Consider the following 20,729-nt stretch of genomic DNA (forward strand, 5'->3'; position numbering starts at 1 on the left):
GAGTGTGTGGTCACAATTTGGGGGGCAGGGAAGCCACCCCCTGCCTCCTTTCATCTCTCACTTCCTCCTTGCACAATGCAAACTACTCAGAATGAAAAGGAAGCCAGGAAAGAGAAAAAAGAGGGATTGCATGAAAAACATTAGGGTTTTTCTAGCTTTGGGGGAAAGGGGAAGGCAGGGGGGAAATCCCATAATTATATTATAACCACAAAATGCTGAAATCGATTAGAAAAATAATAATAATAATGTGATAGTTGTTTGAAACAGTTCCACCTTGTCTCCTGTGCTATTCTAACAATATAATATAATGTAAAATAATATAATATATTGTATATACGTGCAATATTTATACTATTATAATGTAATGCAATATAATACTACTAATAATAAGATATTATAATTATATATTTATATTACATGTAATATTACTAATAATATTACAATATAATGGTATAGTATTTATAATATTATAATGTAACGCAATATACTAATAATAAGGTATTATAATTATCTATTTATATTACATGCAATATTACTAATAATATTACAATATAATGGTATAATATTTATAATAATATAATGTAATGCAATATAATACTAATAAGATATTATTATTATATATTTATATTACATGTAATATTACTAATAATGTTACAATATAATGGTATAATATTTATAATATTATAGTGTAATGCAATATAATACTACTAATAAGATATTTATTTATTTATATTACATGCAATATTACTAAAAATGTTACAATATAATGGTATAATATTTATAATAATATAATGTAATGCAATATAATACTACTAATAATAAAGTATTATAATTATATATTTCTACTACATGCAATATTACTAATAATATTACAATATAATGGTATAGTATTTATAATATTATAATGTGATGCAATATAATACTAATAATAAGATATTATAATTATATATTTATATTACATGTAATAATACTAATAATATCACAATATAATGGTATAGTGCAATATAATAATATTTAATATTGATATTGTACTATGATAATAATATATTGTATGCATATATCTTGTAAGCCGCTCTGAGTCCCTTTTAGGGTGAGAAGTGTGGCATATAAATGTTGCAAATAAATAATAATAATAATAATAAATAAATAAACAAACCACTTTCTGCATCTCTAGCCCCATTGCCTTGCCCCAGCTCTATTTCCTTAGGCAGAATCAATCCACAGTCAATTCAGCACAAGGTCCCTGGTCCTTGCTTCTCCAAACTTCACATTCACTTTGCAAACAGATATTCATGATGCAAGGTTATTATTTTTTAAAATATTTACTTTTTTTGCACAATATGTTCTCCCAAAATCTCATACAGTCTCTCTCTCTCTCTCTCTCTCTCTCTCTAAAAGAGCATTACAAAGGAAAAAAATATTTAGGAGGAGCCAATCAGGCAAGCAGGCAATGAGAATTAATGTGAATGCACAGAAACAATGGGAAGAAGCAAGTCTATCTATGGCTCACGTTACCTGCTCGATCCCAGTCTCTCCTTCTCTCCGGCCCTTTCTGCCATGGCAAGGTTTTGACCATTCACTGAGGCTGCCGAGAGCGGCGCCTCGTTTCCATCACGCTCCCCCTAGTGGCCGATTGGGGACATTGCCTCTCTGCCTGCTGACCTGGAGCTGGCTAAGCTGGAACAGGGTGCATCTCTGCACTGTGCAATTAATGCAATCTGACACTGCTTTAACTGACACAGTGGAATCCTGGGATTTGGAGTTTGGAGGAGGGCCAATGTGGTCCCAGTCTTCAAGAAGGGAAAAAAGGATGACCCAAACAATTACTGTCCGGTCAGCCTCACGTCGATACCGGGCAAGATTCTGGAAAAGTTTGTTAAGGAAGTGGTCTGCAAACACTTAGAAACAAATGCGGTCATCACTAATAGTCAACATGGATTTATCAAAAACAAGTCATGCCAGACTAATCTGATCTCTTTCTTCGATAGAGCTACAAGCTGGGTAGATGCGGGGAATGCCGTGGATGTAGCGTACCTGGATTTCAGTAAGGCCTTCGACAAGGTCCCCCATGACCTTCTGGCAAGGAAACTAGTCCAATGTGGGCTAGGCAAAACTACGGTGAGGTGGATCTGGAATTGGTTAAATGGACGAACCCAGAGGGTGCTCACTAATGCTTCCTCTTCATCTTGGAAAGAAGTGACGAGCGGAGTGCCGCAGGGTTCCGTCCTGGGCCCGGTCCTGTTCAACATCTTTATTAATGACTTAGATGAAGGGCTAGAAGGCATGATCATCAAGTTTGCAGATGACACCAAATTGGGAGGGAGAGCCAATACTCCAGAGGACAGGAGCAGAATTCAAAACGATCTTGACAGATTAGAGAGATGGGCCAAAACTAACAAAATGAAGTTCAACAGTGACAAATGCAAGATACTCCACTTTGGCAGGAAAAACGAAATGCAAAGATATAAAATGGGGGACAATGCCTGGCTCGAAGGCAGTATGTGTGAAAAAGATCTTGGAGTCCTCGAGGACAAGAAGTTAAACATGAGCCAACAATGTGATGTGGCGGCAAAAAAAGCCAATGGGATCTTGGCCTGCATCAATAGGAGCATAGTGTCTAGATCTAGGGAAGTAATGCTACCCCTTTGGTTAGGCCACACCTGGAAATTTTGTCCAATTCTGGGCACCACAATTCAAGAGAGATGTTGACAAGCTGGAATGTGTCCAGAGGAGGGCGACTAAAATGATAAAGGGTCTGGAGAACAAGCCCTATGAGGAGTGGCTTAAGGAGCTGGGCATGTTTAGCCTGAAGAAGAGAAGGCTGAGAGGAGATATGATAGCCATGTATAAATATGTGAGAGGAAGCCACAGGGAGGAGGGAGCAAGCTTGTTTTCTGCTTCCTTGGAGACTAGGAACAATGGCTTCAAACTACAAGAGAGGAGATTCCATCTGACTGTGAGAGCCGTTCAGCAGTGGAACTCTCTGCCCCGGAATGTGGTGGAGGCTCCTTCTTTGGAAGGTTTTAAACACAGGCTGGATGGCCATCTGTCAGGGGTGATTTGAATGCAATATTCCTGCTTCTTGGCAGGATGGGGTTGGACTGGATGGCCCATGAGGTCTCTTCCAACTCTTTGATTCTATGATTCTATGAGGCACCAAATCCCATTGCTCCATAGCAATGAGGCATAGAAGTTGAAGTAGCACCAAACTACATTCATTCTACAGTGCAGATGTATTCAGGGAGAAAGTGAAGTTGCAGGTGAAGCCATTGCAGCAAAACAACAACAACAACAAAATATGGATTGTTGATGTTGCAATCCCAGGTGATAGCAAGATTGAAGAGAAACAACTGGAAAAGCTGACACAATATGAGGACTTCAAGACCAAACTGCAAAGACTCTGGCACAAGCCAGCAAAGGTGGTCCCAGTGGTGATCGGCACACTGGGTGCAGTGCCTAAAAACCTTGATCTGCCCTTAAACACAATCGGCGCTGACAAAATTACCATCTGGCAGCTGCAGAAGGTCACCTTACTGGGATTGTTGTTGTTGTTGTTTATTCATTCAGTCGCTTCCCACTCTTCGTGACCTCATGGACCAGCCCATACCAGAGCTACCTGTCAGCCATCACCACCCCCAGCCCCTTCAGAGTCAAGCCAGTAACTTCAAAGATGCCATTCATCCATCTTGCCCTTGGTCGGCCCCTCTTCCTTTTTCCGTTCATTTTCCCCAGCATCATTGTCTTCTCTAAGCTTTCCTGACTTGTGACCAAAGTACTTCATCTTTGTGTCTACTATCCTTCCTTCCAATGAGGAGTCAGGCTTTATTTCCTAGCGTATGGACTGGCTGGATCTTCTTGCGGTCCAAGGCACACTCAGAATTTTTCTCCAACACCACAGTTAAAAAGCATCTATCTTCCTTCGCTCAGCCTTCCCTATGGTCCAGCTCTCACATCCATAGGATACTACAGGGAATACTATTGCTTTAACTATGCGGATCTTCGTTGCTAGTGATGTCTCTACTCTTCACTATTTTATCGAGATTGGTCATTGCTCTCCTCCCAAGAAGTAAACTTCTTCTGACTTCCTGGCTGCAGTCTGCATCTGCAGTAATATTACTGGGATCTGCACACATTATTCGCCAATACATCACACAGTCCTAGAACTGTCCAATACAACAGCCAGCAGAGTGACCTTGTTTACTGTGGACTCATCTGGTTGGATGTAGATGAACTATAACTCCAAAACTCAAGGTCAGTGCCCACCAAATTGTTCCAGTATTTTCTGTTGGTCATGGTTGATCTGTGTGCCAAGTTTGATTCAATTCCATCGTTGGTGGAGTTCAGAATGCTCTTTGATTGCAGGTCAACTATAAATCACAGCAACTGCAACTCCCAAATGACAAAATCAATCCCGCCCCAACCCCACCAGTATTCAAATTTGGGAGTATTGGGTATTTGTGCCAAATTTGGTCCAGTGAATGAAAATACATCCTGCATATCAAATATTTACATTACGATTCGTAACAGTAGCAAAATGGCATTTATGAAGTAGCGATGAAAATTATGTTATGGTTGGGGGTGATCACATCATGAGGAACTGTATTAAGGGGTCGCAACATTAGGAAGGTTGAGAACTACTGTTGTAGATGGAGCCTTAGAGTAACCAGGCCCTCCTATGGGCCAGTATTAATTAATACTCAAATTGTGTGGAAATCTCTTCTCCCCCTCCCAGCAGAAATCTATGACGTTTTAAAGTTACAGTCTATCTAGCATCCTTCCTGTCCATTCAACTAAAAACAATGCCAAATTACACTATGTAGCAGCATTTGTAAGGTTTTCTGTTCCTGATTTGAAAGTGTTATTTCCTGTTTAACTGTGCAGTTCTTATTTTGAGAGTAGTTGTCCTACCTTAGAAACTTTGTTTTTGTGGCTGGCACAAACTGTGTTGAATTGAGTGTGACTCTTAGCAGATACTCATTGAAAAGCTAGAGCAAAACGTGTTGCAGGTTGCCCTGCAAAAAGAAAGTTTTTGCAGTTTGACAATCTTTCCCCATGTTTTTAGGATAGAACCAATTAGAAAATGACATTTATCACCTAGGAACAAAAATTATGTTACTACTACTTCGTCTTCGTCTTCGTCTTCTTCGTATTATTATTATTTGAAATACAACAAGATGAGTCCACAGCAAACAAGATAATTCTGCTGGCTGTTGTATTGGATCACACTTCCCAAGTGTCTAGGACTGTGTGATGTATCAGCGAATAATGCATGCAGATCCCAGTAAGGTGTCCTTTCGCAGCTGGCAACTTGTAATTTTGTCAGCACCGATTGTGTTTAAGTGCAGTCCAAGGTCTTTCGGCACTTCACCCAGTGTGCCAATCACCACTGGGACCACTTTTACCGGTTTGTGCCAGTCTTTGCAGTTTGATCTTTAAATCCTCATATCATGTCAGCTTTTCCATTTGTTTCTCTTCAATCCTGCTGTCGCTTGGGATTGCAACTTTGGCGATCCATACCTTGATTTTTATCATCATCATCATCACCATCATCATTATTAATACCCTGCTTCTTCTCTTCCAAAGGAGAGTCAAAATGCCTAACACTAAAAATCACATAGTCTGTAGATTAAAACTCAAAGCATATAAACATTACAATAGAATTAAACACGGGAATTCTTGAAATACATACTTTAAATGTTTTAAAGGCCTATGAAATAAAATAAAACACAGCACTGGCTTGATCTTGAAAATCTTGAAGAAACCCAATTCACATCAATCCATTTTTCAACTGAGTATAGAGTAAATTGTATTTTAAACAACATTCCCAAAATAACAAACAAAACAAAAAACCACAGAGACAGGGTCGGTAAAAAGCAATCACTTCACAGCGAGAATAACCTACGCGAAAATGTGGAGACAGAAGGAAACCCCCTCAAAGGAATAATGGATAATGAGAATTATGGACATAATGAACATGGACGAACTGACCCAACTCCTAAAGAGACATTATGGAAAGCCGATTAAAAAGACAGACTGGCAACCATTCTGAGATTATATGGAAAACGAGAAGAGAATACTAATAATATAGCCAGGGTACTTGCACAAGAGTTCTCGCCAGCAAAAGACATACCTGAGGAGGAAGAGACTGAAATATTGACAACGTAAGAAAAATAAGACATCCAGATTGGTAAGAGCTTGGCACACCACGGATTTTTTTCTCGCTTTTTTCCTTTTGACATTTTTAATTTTTGATTTATTTATATATTTATTTATTTTCTTTTTCTTGGTCTTTTATATTTCCTACTTTCCTATCTTCTACACAATATTCACCCACTTTCCCTGTATCAATATTCTTTCAATAAAAATTCATTTAGAAAAAAAAAGTGATCACTCTACTCATTCTCAAATAAGTCCGTGTAAGCTTTCATATGGCTTGTTTTGTAAAGGTAAGAGGAAAGCAGAAAAGATGTGGCAGGAGGATGGCATTGCCTTAATATGAACACTCTTCCATGGGCATATGTGTCTGCACCAACATTTGAAAATGTTACATCTTAGGGCCCTTCCACACAGCCCTATATCCCAGCAGAAAATCCCACAATATCTGCTTTGAACTGGGTTATCTGGGTCCACATTGTCATACATTCCAGTTCAAAGCAGATAATGTAGGATTTTATTCAGCTGTGTGGAAGAGGCCTCAGACTACAACTCCCAGGCCAGAGGCCAACCTGGTTCAATATATCTGGAAACAATAGTCTACAGAAATGTTCTTCTAAAGCAGCCTTCCTAATTCCGTGACCCCGTAAAACAGTTCTTCATGTTGTGGTGACCCCCAACCGTAAAATTATTTTTGTTGCTACTTCATAACTGTCAATTTGCTACTGATATGAATTTTGATGTAAATATCTGATATGTAGGATGGATTTTCATTAACTGGACCAAATTTGGCACAAATACCTGATATGCTGAAATTTGAAAACTAGTGGGGTTGGTGGGGATTGATATGGTCATTTCATAGTTGTAGCTGCGGGGACTTATAGTTCATCTTCAATCAAAGAGCATTCAGAACTCTACCAATGATGGAATTGAACCAAATTTGGCACACAGAACTCCCATGACCAACAGAAAACACTATAAGGGTGTGGTGGGCATTCACCTTGAGTTTTGGAGTTATAGTTCACTTACATCCAGAAAGCACTGTGGAATCAAACAATGATGGTTCTGTACCAAACTTGGCAGGAATACTCAATATGCCCAAATGTGAACACTGGTGGAGTTTGGGGGAAATCGACCTTGATATTTGGGAGTTGTAGTTGCTGGGATTTATAGTTCTCCTACAATCAAAGAGCATTCTGAATCCCACCAATGATAGTATTGGGCCAAACTTCCCACACAGAACCGACATGATCAACAGAAAATACTGTTTTCTGATGGTCTTTGGTAACCCCTCTGACACCTCCTTGTGACCCGCCCCCCAGGGGTCCCGATCCACAGGTTGAGAAATGCTGCTCTAAGATCTTACATATCAGTAAGGATTTTACACAATTGGGTGTGATGTGATGAGATAATATTGCACTTGATGCAAAGAGTGACGTAAGTCAGCAAAATTACAAGACGCAGTATCCCACAGTCGTCTTTTTCTACACTCCACCCACGCCCCGGATTTACATGGGTAGGAGCAAAGCAAGATCCCTATTACGCTCTTATCAGGTTCTGCCATTCTGCAAAGCTGAGACGACTGCCTCAAGCAGCTGATTCTAGGGAGTGGCAGCTGTCCCTTCTGAACTTCCTGAATTTTTTCTTCTGTTATGTAACTAAATTGATGTAAGCGGTTCCAGAGCCACATATGTCCAAGGCCCCTTGGGTTAGAATGCAGCCTCAAGTATGGCTAGGAGGACTGTATCTTATTGCCAAAGAGAAGATTAAATTACCAATCTGGTGAGATTTTGTATGTGGATTGGGGACAGGATACCACATTGTTGCTTGCTGCACTAATAATGCTGTGGGTTGTCCCCTATTCTTACTCAACGGCTACTTGTGTCTTTAATAAAGTGATACAGATTGTGAGACCCACCAGATGTTAATGGACTGCAATTTCAATCAGTAGTAGCAAGAAACGCAGTTAATTCAGCTCAACAATATCTGGAGGGACCCACAATTTAAACCAAGGAGGGAGCCCCAGTGGCACAGTGGGTTAAACTGCTGAGCTGCTGAACTTACTGACTGAATGGTTACAGGTTTGAATCTAGGGGGTGGCGTGAGCTCCCGCTGTTAGACCCAACTTCTGCCAACCTAGCAGTTCGAAAACATGCAAATGTGAGTAGATCAATAGGTACCGCTTTGGTGGGAAGGTAACAGTGCTCCATGCAGTCATACTGGCCATGAGACCTTGGAGGTGTCTAGGGCCAACTCTGGCTCTTCGTCTTAGAAATGGAGATGAGTACTAACCCCCAGAGTCGGACACAATTGGATTTAATGTCAGGGGAAACCTTTACCTTTACCTAAGTAAGGGCTCATTTAGCCCTTTCTCCAGTGCATATAGTATTTATTTATTTATTTATTTATTTATTTACAACATTTATATGCCACCCTTCTCACCCCGAAGGGGACTCAGAGTGGCTTACAAGATATATATATATATATATATATATATATATATATATATATATACATATATATATATATATACAATATACTATATTGATAGCATAGTACAATATCAGAATTTAATATTACTATATTGTATTATACCATTATATTGTAATATTATTAGTAATATTACATGTAATATAAATATATAATTATAATATCACATTATTATTATTATTATTATTATTATTATTATATTGCATTACATTATAATATTATAACCCATATTATCAAAACAGATAATTCACATTATCTGCCTTGAATTTGATTATTTGATTCTACACTGCCATATAATCCAGTTCAAAGCAGATAATATGGATTTTATATGGTAATGTGGAAGGGGCCTTTGTCAGCCATCACTACCAACGATGACTCAAGGTGTATCTACAATGAAGAATTACTCTATTTTTTTCAATTCCACGATGCATTGTTTTCACACAGAAAAAAGGTAAAAGTTTCCCCTTGACATTAAGTCCAGTTGTGTCCAACTTTGGGGGGGGGGGGGGGGGGGAGGAGTCATGGTGCTCACCTCCATTTCTAAGCGAAAGAGCCGGCGTTGTCCGTATATACGTCCAAGGTAATGTGGCCAGCATGACTGCATGGAGCGCCAATACCTTCTTGCCAAAGCGGTACCTTTTGATCTACTCACATTTGCTTGTTTTCGAACTACTAGGTTGACAGAAGCTGGGGCTAACAGTAGGAGCTCATCCCACTCCCCGAATTCGAACTGCCAACCTTTCGATCAGCAAGTTCAGCGGCTCAGCGGTTTAACCCGCTGTGCCACTAGGGGTTCTTTTTTCATATATAAGCATATCTAAAAATAGGGTGCATCTTGGAATTGCAGGCATTTCTTATGTATGGTACTGAAAAAAAAGGGCTTTGCCCCACAAGATGCGTTTTGGGACCGGATAATGAAAAAAGAAAAGAAATTAATAAAAGCATTGTATCAGAAACTACTCGAATGGAACACAGAGTCAGAGCTAATCAAAGACAACATGTTAAAGTGGGCCAAGGACTTCGGGCACTCCATCTTGCTCAGAGAATGGGAGAGTATTTGGAAGGAAAAAATCAAGTACACAAAGACAGCTAATATAATAGAAAACTGGAGAAAAATGTTTTTTCGTTGGCATATTACTCCGCATCAACTTTCTAAATTTCAAAAAGGAACAAATAACAATTGTTGGAAGTGTGGCAAACAACTAGGTACCTACTTTCACGTATGGTGGCAGTGTCAAAAAGTAAAAAAATTTTGGCTTGAGATACATAAGCAAGTACAAAGAATCTTACAGATCAAATTTGAACCCAAACCGGAGTACTACCTACTCCACTTGCTGGACTTCAACATGGATAAAAACAAGGATATGTTATTTTACCACTTGACGGCAGCAGCAAGAATTTTGATTGCTAGCATGTGGAAAAAGAAAGAATTACCAACAACAGAAACATGGCTGCTTAAAATAAGAGACCTGATGGAAAATGATTTTCTGGCAAACATAGTATTCGACAAGAGTAAGAAAAATAGAATAGACTGGCGCCCGATAAGGACATTTCTAAAGGAAAGGAAAAAATATATTGTTGCCAGGATAGAGAAGCGAAAGTGAGAAAGAAGACAAGAATTACACAACGACAAGTTTTCGACCCCGCAATCTAGATTGGAAGTCAACTTTGTTTTTTAAATTGATTCACCTATCACTACCTATCCATTACCCTCACTTCCTTCCAAATCACCTCCACCCCAATTCCCCTCCCTACCCCCCCCCCTTCCCTATAGCAGGTTATACTTGATGTATAATGAAAATCTGTTAATAAAGATATTTTAAAAAAATGAAATTCAGGTTCATCTTACAATCAATGGTGTCTTACGATTGAAGAAATACAGTAATACATGTTGACTCCACTTTAACTGCCATGAGGCAATGTGATGGAAAATTGGGAGTTGTAGTGTTACATGCCCTGTAGCTTTCTCTGCCAAAGAGTGCTGGTACTTTACCAAATTCACAGGACTTCACAGCATGGAGCCTTTGCAGTTACAGTTGGAGTCCAACAGCATTCATTCTACAGACGCACTTTCAGAAATGTCTTAGAAGATAGAAACGGAATGGCAAACAGCAATGTCCCACTAGTTTTACTGAGACCCTTTCTACATTGCCATATAAAAGAGTTAAGAAAGAGGGAGCTACAGTTAAGACAGTTCCATCTTGTCTTCTGTGCTTTACTAATAATATAATATAATACAATACAGGGTTAGTCAAAATGCATGTATATTGTATATACATACAATATTTATGATAATATAATATAATAATAATACAATATTATAATTATATATATTTATATTACATGTAATATTACTAATAATATTACAATATAATGGTGTAATACAATATAGTAATATATAATACTGATATTGTGCTATGCTAATGATATAAATGTCTGTCTATCTATCTATCTTGTAAGCTGCTCTGAGACCCCTTTGGGGTGAGAAGGGCGGCATATAAATGTCATAAATAAATAAATAAATATAAAATACAGATTATCTGCTTTGAAAAGGATTATGGATGGATCTATACTGCCCTATACCCCAGGATCTGATTCCAGATTATTTGCTTTGAACTGGATTATATGAATCTACATGGCTACATCATCTGGGATAATCAGATAATCTGGGATCAGATCCTGGGATAGAGGATAGTAGATCAGGTTATATGTAGACTCATATAATCTAATTAAAAGCCGATAATGTGGTTTATCTACTTTGATAATCTGGATTATATGGTAGTGCAGAACCAATTTTAGGCCCCTTGAGCCCCATATACACTGCGGTATAAAATCCAGATTATTTGCTTTGAACTGGATTATATGAATCTACACTGCTACATAATCTGCGATAATCAGATAATCTGTGATCAGATCCTGGGATAGCGGATAGTACATCAGATTATATGTAGACTCATATAATCCAATTAAAAGCAGATAATGTGGATTATCTACTTTGATAATCTGGATTATATGGTAGTGCAGAACCAACTTTAGGCCTCTTGAGTCCCATCTACATTGCGTTATAAAATCCAGATTATCTGATTTGAACTGGATTATATGGTAATGTAAACGCATATAATCCAGTTCAAAGCAGATAATATGGATCATCTGCTTTGATAATCTGGATTACATGGCAGTGTAGATCCAGCCTTCCACATTGTCCTATATCCCAGGATATGATTCCAGATTATCTGGCAGTAGAGACTGATATAATCCAGTTCAAAGCAGATAATATGGGATTAGATCCTGGTATACAGGCCAGTGTAGATTCAGCCTTGGTTCCCTCCATCTCTGTCCCTTTTTCCTTCTGCTGTTCATCTTCAAATTCTAATTGTATGCCTAGGAAATGTCTTTTCTCCCCAACTGATTGCCTGTCAATAGAACTCAAAGCTGTGTCAATCTGGATCAGTATGTGACAAGATCCCTTTGCATACTCATTGCATGTAAGCAAAAGAATGGGATAAAGCTGCAATAAATTGAAATAAAAAAATATTTGAAGCTATCAATAGAATGAATTCCAAATGGAGAATGCTTACCGTGGTCAGACTTTTCTGTTCAGAAAAAGCAGAGTGGTTTGCTGTCTGGCTAAATTGCTCCGTCACACCTTCCTTGCTTTTGCTGCAATGGGATAACATTCCTTGCAAGTCTGTCCATGTTGCTGCACAGCTATTTGGCAGGGCTGTGCCATTAACAGTAATAACCCTTCTGCGGTTGCCGTGCAGCGGCAGGCATTAATGCCGCTCCATGGCAGCCGAAAACAAGACACCTTGCTCACTGAAGAGCACACGTTTCCCATCTACGAACATGAAAGCTGGCATGATGTGCTAAACACTGTTCCTAAGATATGGTCAGAGAGACCTCAAGAATGTAGCTGGAGCTTGGTTTCCTTTTAACTTTTTTTTTAAAGAGTCTGAAACCCATTTGTCATGTTTGCTTCCCTCATTGGATTCAACTATGAGAACACTTCAAGACAAGAAACCTTGCCAATAGCAGTAATTTGACTGGTGGGCTGAGCAAATTGTGGCCTTCCAATTGTGCTACAACTCCTATTATTCCTGTCTTTCCATTTAGTACACAGTCAAGCAGAATCTGGAAGGCAACATATTTTGCCCATGAGCAACTCAAGAAACAAATCAATTTCTAATAAGGATATTTAATCAGGAGTGAGTCCCACCGATAATAATAATAATAATAATAATAATAATAATAATTGCAAATGGAACTCTGAAAAAGGAGATGGAGGTCCTGATTCTGGCAGCCCAAGAACAAGCCATTTGAACCAATGCTATCAAAGCCAGAATTGAAACAGATCCCAACTGCAGATCCCAACTGCAAGGAAGCAGATGAAACAATAGATCACATCCTCAGCTGCTGCAAGAAGATTGTGCAGACAGACTACAAGCAGATGCATAACACCATTGCTCAGATGATTCATTGGAACTTGTGCCACAAATACCATCTGCCTGTGACAAAGAATGGTAGGATCACAAGATGGAAAAATTTTGAGAATGTCAAGCTACTCTGGGACTTCCAAAGAGTTTTGGAGCACAATACTCCTGACCTCACGATCGTGTTAAAAAACAAAGTATGGATTGTCGATGTTGCAATCCCAGGTGACAGCAGGATTGAAGAGAAACAACTGGAAAAGCTGACACGATATGAGGATTTAAAGATCGAACTGCATAGACTCTGGCACAAGTCAGTCAAGGTGGTCCCAGTGGTGATTGGCACACTGTGTGCAGTGCCTAAAGACCTTGGACTGCACTTAAACACAATTGGCACTGACAAAATTACCATCTGCCAGCTGCAAAAGACCACCTTACTGGGATCTGCATGCATCATTCGCCGATACATCACACAATCCTAGACACTTGGGAAGTTTCCGGCGTGTGATCCAATTCAACAGCTGGCAGAGTGTCTGCTGTGGACTCATCTTGTTGTGTTTCAAATAATAATAATAATAATAATAATAATAATAATAATAATAAACCACTTTATTTATACCTCACCACCATCTCCCCAAAGGGACTCGGGCGGCTTACATGAGGCCAAGCCCAACAATACAGCAATGCAAATAAACAACATGCAACGACAGTAAAATATAAAAATAAAAATAAATAAAATACAAGAACCTATATAAATAAGCACATCAAGCAATGTAAAATCGCAATAATTTAAACACAGAAAATAAATCACAGTGGGCACAGGCCGGTAGCAAGGATTAAAAAGTTTAAAACACTGGGTGAGAAAGCAATGTATTGCATCTGGACGGGATCAGAGGGACGAAAGTAGGATTTAATTGCACTAGTAGTAGGTAGAAAATAAAGTGCTTCCGATGGCTTTTTTTTTTTGTGTGCAAGGTTTGGTCAGGTCAGGGGTTATAGTTCAGTTCATAATTCCTTGAAGGCACACTGGAACAGTAAAGTTTTCAAGCTCTTCCTAAAGACTGCCAGGGTGGGGGCTTGTCTAATTTCTCTGGGGAGTGAATTCTGGAGCTGAGGGGCCACCACAGAGAAGGCCCTCTCCCTCGTCCCCACAAGTCGCACTTGCAATGGAGGCAGGAGCGCGAGGAGGGTCTCTCCGGAAGATCGAGCTGAGGAACTGATATTTTGGGCCTTATCTGGCCTAACCAGCATACGCAATGACAAGAGGTTATGGGAGTTGTAGTTCCAAAATATACTGTATTTCTTCCATTCTAAGCACATTTTTCGCTATATAAATATATGTAAAAATGGAGTATGTCTTAGGGCCCTTCCAGACAGGTCCTATATCCCAGGATCTGATCCCAGATTTTCTGCTTTAAACTAGATTATATGACTCCCCACTGTCAGATAATCTGGATAAACAGAAAACCTGTGATCGGATCCTGGGATATATAGCCTGTCTGGAAAGGCCCTTAGAATCGCAGGCATTATCTGTGAGGATTTGTAAAAAGGCACCATGATGTAAATGGGTTAATTGGAAAGGCATGTGTCGGCAGCTGATTGGCTGAGCATGACAGGAGCCAGAATTCTGATTGGCTACTGTTTCTGTCTTGCTGCTGAGACAAACAGTTTAACTGCCACTTTCACCTCGGAGAGTGAAAAGAGCGCTGACTGGAAACCGCCAGGAAGGAAATGGCTGCCAACGTTTGGCTTTTAAGTCCCTTCTGCTGTGTTTTACAGTGTTTTTATGAGTGATGGTCACTCATTGGCCTGATAGGTGTATTGAGTCCAAATTAGGTGTCGATTCATCCAGTGGTTTTTGAGTTATGTTAATCCCACAAACCAACATTACATTTTATTTATATAGATTGATAATTGCATGTTATTATCCTTATCTTAGGTTTCTGTATGTGAGGCATTAAATTTTGCCATAATTATGTTGGAAACCACTTTGATTCCCCTGCTTGTGGGGGCGGGGGGAGAAAAATGGTATACAAGTGAAGTAAATAATAAATAAATAATAGAATAAATGCAGTTTGGTATCACTTTAACTGCCATGTCTCAATGCTATGGAATTGAGGGGGGTTGTAATTTGGCGAAGCACCAGCCCCCTTTTGCAGAGAAGGCTACAGACCTTTTAAAACTACACCTCCCATTATTCCATAGCATTGAGTTGTGACAATTAAAGTGCTGTCAAAGCACATCCGCTCTAGTGTAGATGCACCCCTAGATGTGCAACCCATGTCGACTTGCTATATAATAGGTCCTTATGCTGGTACTGGGAATGACATTTCCCACTGGGCAAGCCTGGGTTATGAAAATAAGGTGAACAAGCTCATTGCACCAACATTACAAGCCACAAGAGAATACTCAAAAACAGACGTGCTTTCTTTCCAAAGCTTACTGAGAAAGGTCATAAATGCTAAACTGATTATGAATTGAGCCACAGGGAGTTCTCTGCCTCGCCCTGCCAGCCATAGATATGCCAATATTTCTGTGTGACTGTTTCAAGTACCTGCTGGATAGTATCCAGTTCCTTCCCTTAAGCGGTTTAGAAACTCTGCGGTGTCTGGGGATTTAGTTTAAAAGCAAATGAAGATTTCATACATGAAGCCGACTTGGGCTCCCACCCAGCGATGCTCCCAGTCAAGTACAAGACCATTTTCCGTGTTTTTCTCCCCTAGAATTTTAGCTTACGAGAAAATGTCACATTGATTAGACCAGAAACCGCTTGCAGTTTAATCTAGGCAATTTCACAGCTCCATTGATTTCTATGGCGCAAGGGGAACCAACTGTAAGGAGGGATTAGGACAAGAAAACTAACAAGCTTTTGACTCTCTACAGCAATTCTCCCCTTCTGCCTAGTTGCCCCAATTCTCCCACAGAGATATTTATCCACACAGAGCCTTTTGAAAAAATTATTTTATAAACAATGTGACATTTCAAAAGTTGTGATGATAATTCCCCACTCTCCGCATTCACTTCCGGTGAATTTAAGTCCTGTTTGGAAAAACATTTGCTACTTAGGCGAACAGCGGGCAATGGGCTAGTGCAATGTCTGTTGAAGTAAAACAAAAAAGCAGGAAAAATACTCTGAATGTTAATAATATGATTTAAAAAATGTTTCATGAAATCTATCCAAGGGGTAATGATGAGATGAATAAAAGAATTAAACTAATTTTTATTTACAAAGGCTCCAGAAGCTGGTTTCCATGGATAGGGTAGGGTGGCAGTAATTAGCTATGAAGGGACTTCCCAGGGCTGGCCATATACAGACAAAAGCAACAAAGAAATGTGATGTTTCTCTTAAAGGGAAAGGTTTCCCCTGACATTAAATCTAGTCGTGTCAGAATCTAGGTGGTGGTGCTCATCTCCATTTCTAAGGCGAAGAGCTGGCGTTGTTCGTAGATGCCTCAAGGTTATGTGGCCAGCATGACTGCATGGAGGGTCGTTACCTTCATGCAGAAGCGCTACCTATTGATCTATTCACATTTGCATGTTTCCGAACCGCTAGTTGCCAGAAGCTGGGCCTAGCTCACCACGTTCCCAGGATTCGAACTGCCAACCTTTCGGTCAGCAAGTTCAGCAGCTCATCGGCTTAACTCCTAAATGTCATAGTTTGTTTTCCCCAAACTCCACCGGTGTTCACATTTGGGCATATTGAGTATTTGTGCCAAGTTTGGTCCAAATCCATCATTGTTTGAGTCCACAGTGTTCTCTGGATGTAGGTGAACTACAACTCCAAAACTCAAGATCAATGCCCACCAGACCCTTCCAGTATTTTCTGTCGGTCATGGAAGTTCTGTGTGCCAAGTTTAGTTCAATTCCATTGTTGGTGGAGTTCAGAATGCTCTTTGATTGTAGGTGAACTATAAATCCCAGCAACTACAATGCCTAAATGACAAAATCAATCTTCTCCCAACCCCACCAGTTTTCAAATTTGGGCATATTGGGTATTTGTACCAAATTTGGTCCAGTGAATGAAAATGCATCCTGCATATCAGATATTTATATTATCATTCCTAAGAGTAGTAAAATTACAGTTATGAAGTAGCAACAAAAATAATGTTATGGTTGGGGGTCAGCACAACATGGGGAACTGCATTAAGGGGTCGCAGCATTAGGAATGTTGAGAATCACTGCACTCGAGACTGTGAGGGCATGTTTGCCACATACCAAGAGTCTTCGAGTCATTTTAGAAAGGAAATTATTTTTTAAAGAAGTCCTTCCCTGTGCCTAAAATGACGCCAGGAGGTGACCAAACATGGTGAAAATGCCCATTTTTTTTTTGTCATGTCAGGAGCAACTTGAGAAACTGCAAGTTGCTCCTGGTGTGAGAGAATTGGCCATCTGCAAGGATGTTGCCCAGGGGATGCCAGGATGTTTTGATGTGTTACCATCCTTGTGGGAGGCTTCTCTCATGTCCCCGCATGAGGAGCTGGAGCTGATAGAGGGAGCTCATCCATGCTCTCCCCGGATTCAAAACTCTGACCTGGCACATGGGTTTAACCGACTGCGACACCGGGGGCTGAAAATGCCCATATGCATCATAGAAGGCATTTTACGGCCCATGAATTGTATCAATACCCTTTCTTCCATCATGCTTGAAATCTGTCCCTTGTTTCTTGAAAGTCTATTTTTAAATGCCTTAATTTCTGAAATGTTTTACATATGTGGTAAGGCCAACTATAGCTTATTGTTAAAGTTACGTCTTTCATCTTCTTTTTAGTCTAAATGTAATAAAATACATTAGGGCTAAAAGTTGTTTAAACAAGATTTATTGACAAGTTCAGCACACAAGGTTTTGCAAAAACACACACACACAAAAACCACAACCTTGACTTTTCCATAATCACAAAAACCTTGAATACTAGAATTCAAGGAAAAGATGTTGATTACTTCCAAGGGCATTGAAGTTAACAGTGCACACTGATCTACAGTAGGACTGAAATAAAGCTTGGGCCATTGTGGTGATTTGAAAAATGGAAATCTCCTTTCCTGAACAGACAGAACAGCTGCTGGGAGGATCACGTGCTGTTTCTCAAGCCCTTCAAATCCATTTTCGTGCATGTCTTCATTGGTCTCCCACTTCCAAGAGACGCTTTCATCAAGGAAGGTTAGCACCGTGCCCTAATTCATCCATGATACTAGTACTATTTTTAATCTCCGTTTCGAAATGTGTGAGCACGTTTTTCTTTCATTAGAGAGCCCCATTCTATCAGAATGATTGGAAGAGGCCGGTTTCCAGAGGATTGTGCCACTTTAATCTCTAAAATGATTCAGCATTAGAAACATTACACAACAACTAAAGGCACTTTAAAACATTTAGACATGTTTTAACCTTTATGGAGGTATTAAAATTCTAATTTTAATGTCATGAAGGTATAAACAAAAAAGAAATAAAAGTTGAAAAGAACAATTTTATGAAGTCTCTTTAAAAGCGGGTCCTGTTAAAAATATGCTGCAGCAGCAGGTGGCTCCTGCATGGGAAATATATTTATGTGATTAAAATGTCATGTTAGAAAATATATTTTGAGGCTTGGAAGCTGATAGAGAACTTTCTGATGTAGCTGGCAGCTCCCCTGTAAAGGCAGTGAAGCGATACTCCTTGTTAAGGTCCCTCTTAATGTCGGCTATCTCTGCTTCTATCTTTTCAACCTGTGGGTAAAAAAACATATCTGGGTAAAAATACAGTATGTATCACATTAAGAATACCATACGAAAAGAATATGGTCACATTTCCACATTCATTTATTGTTTGTTTGTTTCTCATGTCAGAAGTGACTTGAGAAACTGCAAGTCACTTCTGGTGTGAGAGAATTGGCCATCTGCAAGGATGTTGCCCAGGAGATGCTCGGATGTTTGATGTTTTACCATCCTTGTGGGAGGCTTCTCTCATGTCTCCACATGGGGAGCTGGAGCTGACAGAGGGAACTCATCCACGCTCTCTCAGATTCAAAGCACTGATCTGTTGGTCAGCGGTCCTGTCAGCACAAGGGTTTTAACCTACTGTGCCACCAGAGGCTCCTGGAGTGGAAATACCACTTTTTTGGACTATCATTCCCACAATTCCTCAAAAGTAACTTTTCAAAGCTCCGATCTGGATATACTGAAGAATTGCCACATCAATCCCAGAATAAAGCTCTAGATCAGTCAAGGAAGCATCAGATAAGAATTGCACAGAACTGAAAACACTGCCATAAATTCTAGAGCGAGGATGCATCTCTGTAGAATTCATACCGTTTGATACTACTTTTAACAGCTGTGTTTCAATTCTATGAAAAAAATGGTGTTTTACAAGGCTTTTTACCTTATCAACAAAAGAGTGCTGGTGTTTCATCAAACACCATGATTCTATAGCACTGAGTCATGTCAGTTAAACTGATGTAAAGCTCATTAATTCTACAGCGTAGTCAGTGATTCCCAAACTTTTTTTGACCAGGGACCACTTCAACAGGGACCACTTGGACAGGGACCACTTTGACCAGGGACCACTCTCCAACATTAGTACCAAAAGGGTTACAAATCAGCTTTTGATCAACTTTAGATTTGGTTGGTTATTTGGGGTGCCAATTCAGAAAATTGCATTGGATAGACAACATCAGCTCTAGTTTCGGATGCAGAACATATTCCATCCAGTAGTTGCCATCTGCTCACCCACAGAAAACCATATTTAATAATCTAGAGCTCCTAAAGACTGCCAGAGTTGAGGCATGCATGATGTCCTTGGGGAGTGAGTTCCAGAGTCAAGGGGCCACCACCGAGAAAGCCCTTTCCCTCGTCCCCACCAATCGTGCCTGCGATGAAGGTGAGAGCGTGAGCAGGGCCTCTCCAGATGATTGAAGGGGTCGTGTGGGTTCGTACACAGAAACCCAATGAAGCAATGAAATGTTAGCCTCAATGCTGCAAAGAGTTATGGTTTAACACAGTACTCTTTAAAATCTTCTCTTATTCCTTGTGTAACATAATTCTATCCTTGTTTACTTGGAATTGTCTCACTCATTAAAGCAAAAATGACTCCCAAGTAAAAGTGAATACAACTGCAGCTCAAGGTCTTCCAAAATGAATCAAAGCCAAACCTTATGGTGCCAAATAAATCAGCTTGAATGTGGTTTCCAGATTTGGTTTATGGACAAACTATGGACCATGCAAAGTATGGTTTATTCTAGTAGGCAGAGTGAGCCAACTGTCTTGAGGAACAAATGCTGGGAAGCAGAAATAATTGCCCTCCAGCCTTTCTTCCCAAGCTCCATGGCCTTTCCATCTCTTGAAGGACAGCATTGTGTGCATCACAGAGACACTCTTTGGACTGGCCTGCTATTCTCTGATGTGACGAAGAGCCTCTTCCCATTGGTAGTACTGCATCTAACAGCACACTCAGATCTTTTATGTATAATGGAATAGAGCCAGGAGAGACACATCTGCCTCTCCTATGCTTATCCAGATCCAATATATGGTATCATAAAATATAATTTCCTGCTATCTTAGAAGTGAAATTGAGAAATGGGTGTCCAAGGGCAAAAGGCCTGGGAAAAGTGCACGTAAGCACAAATCTCACTCAAAAACCTTCAAAGAAGGAATTGGCTCTCCAAAACATTTTGTGTGAACCGGCCCTATATT

General features: G+C 39.7%; 2 protein-coding genes across 5 annotated transcripts in view; both read right to left on the reverse strand.

Annotated features, from left to right (window-relative positions):
* The window catches only part of PWWP2B (PWWP domain containing 2B), a 72,996-nt gene extending 60,551 nt beyond the window's left edge, over positions 1–12,445 (reverse strand). Inside the window, exon 1 of one of the 2 annotated variants that reach the window (XM_060768672.2) lies at positions 12,222–12,445. The gene's annotated coding sequence lies outside the window, so the exon portion shown is untranslated. Of the gene's footprint in view, positions 1–1,515; positions 1,653–12,221 lie in introns of those variants that run through there. The other variant, XM_060768671.2, reaches the window with a different exon arrangement.
* Positions 12,446–17,897: 5,452 nt separating this feature from the next.
* Positions 17,898–20,729, reverse strand: part of LRRC27 (leucine rich repeat containing 27) — a 60,015-nt gene continuing 57,183 nt past the window's right edge. For all 3 annotated transcript variants that reach the window (XM_060768669.2, XM_060768670.2, XM_060768668.2), the window contains one exon: positions 17,898–18,767. In XM_060768669.2, the coding sequence (XP_060624652.2) occupies positions 18,615–18,767 (153 nt within the window). In that variant the 3' untranslated portion in view covers positions 17,898–18,614. The remainder of the gene's footprint in view (positions 18,768–20,729) is intronic.

Source organism: Anolis sagrei, chromosome 3 (genome assembly GCF_037176765.1).
Source record: "Anolis sagrei isolate rAnoSag1 chromosome 3, rAnoSag1.mat, whole genome shotgun sequence".
Classification (NCBI taxonomy): Eukaryota; Metazoa; Chordata; class Lepidosauria; order Squamata; family Dactyloidae; genus Anolis; species Anolis sagrei.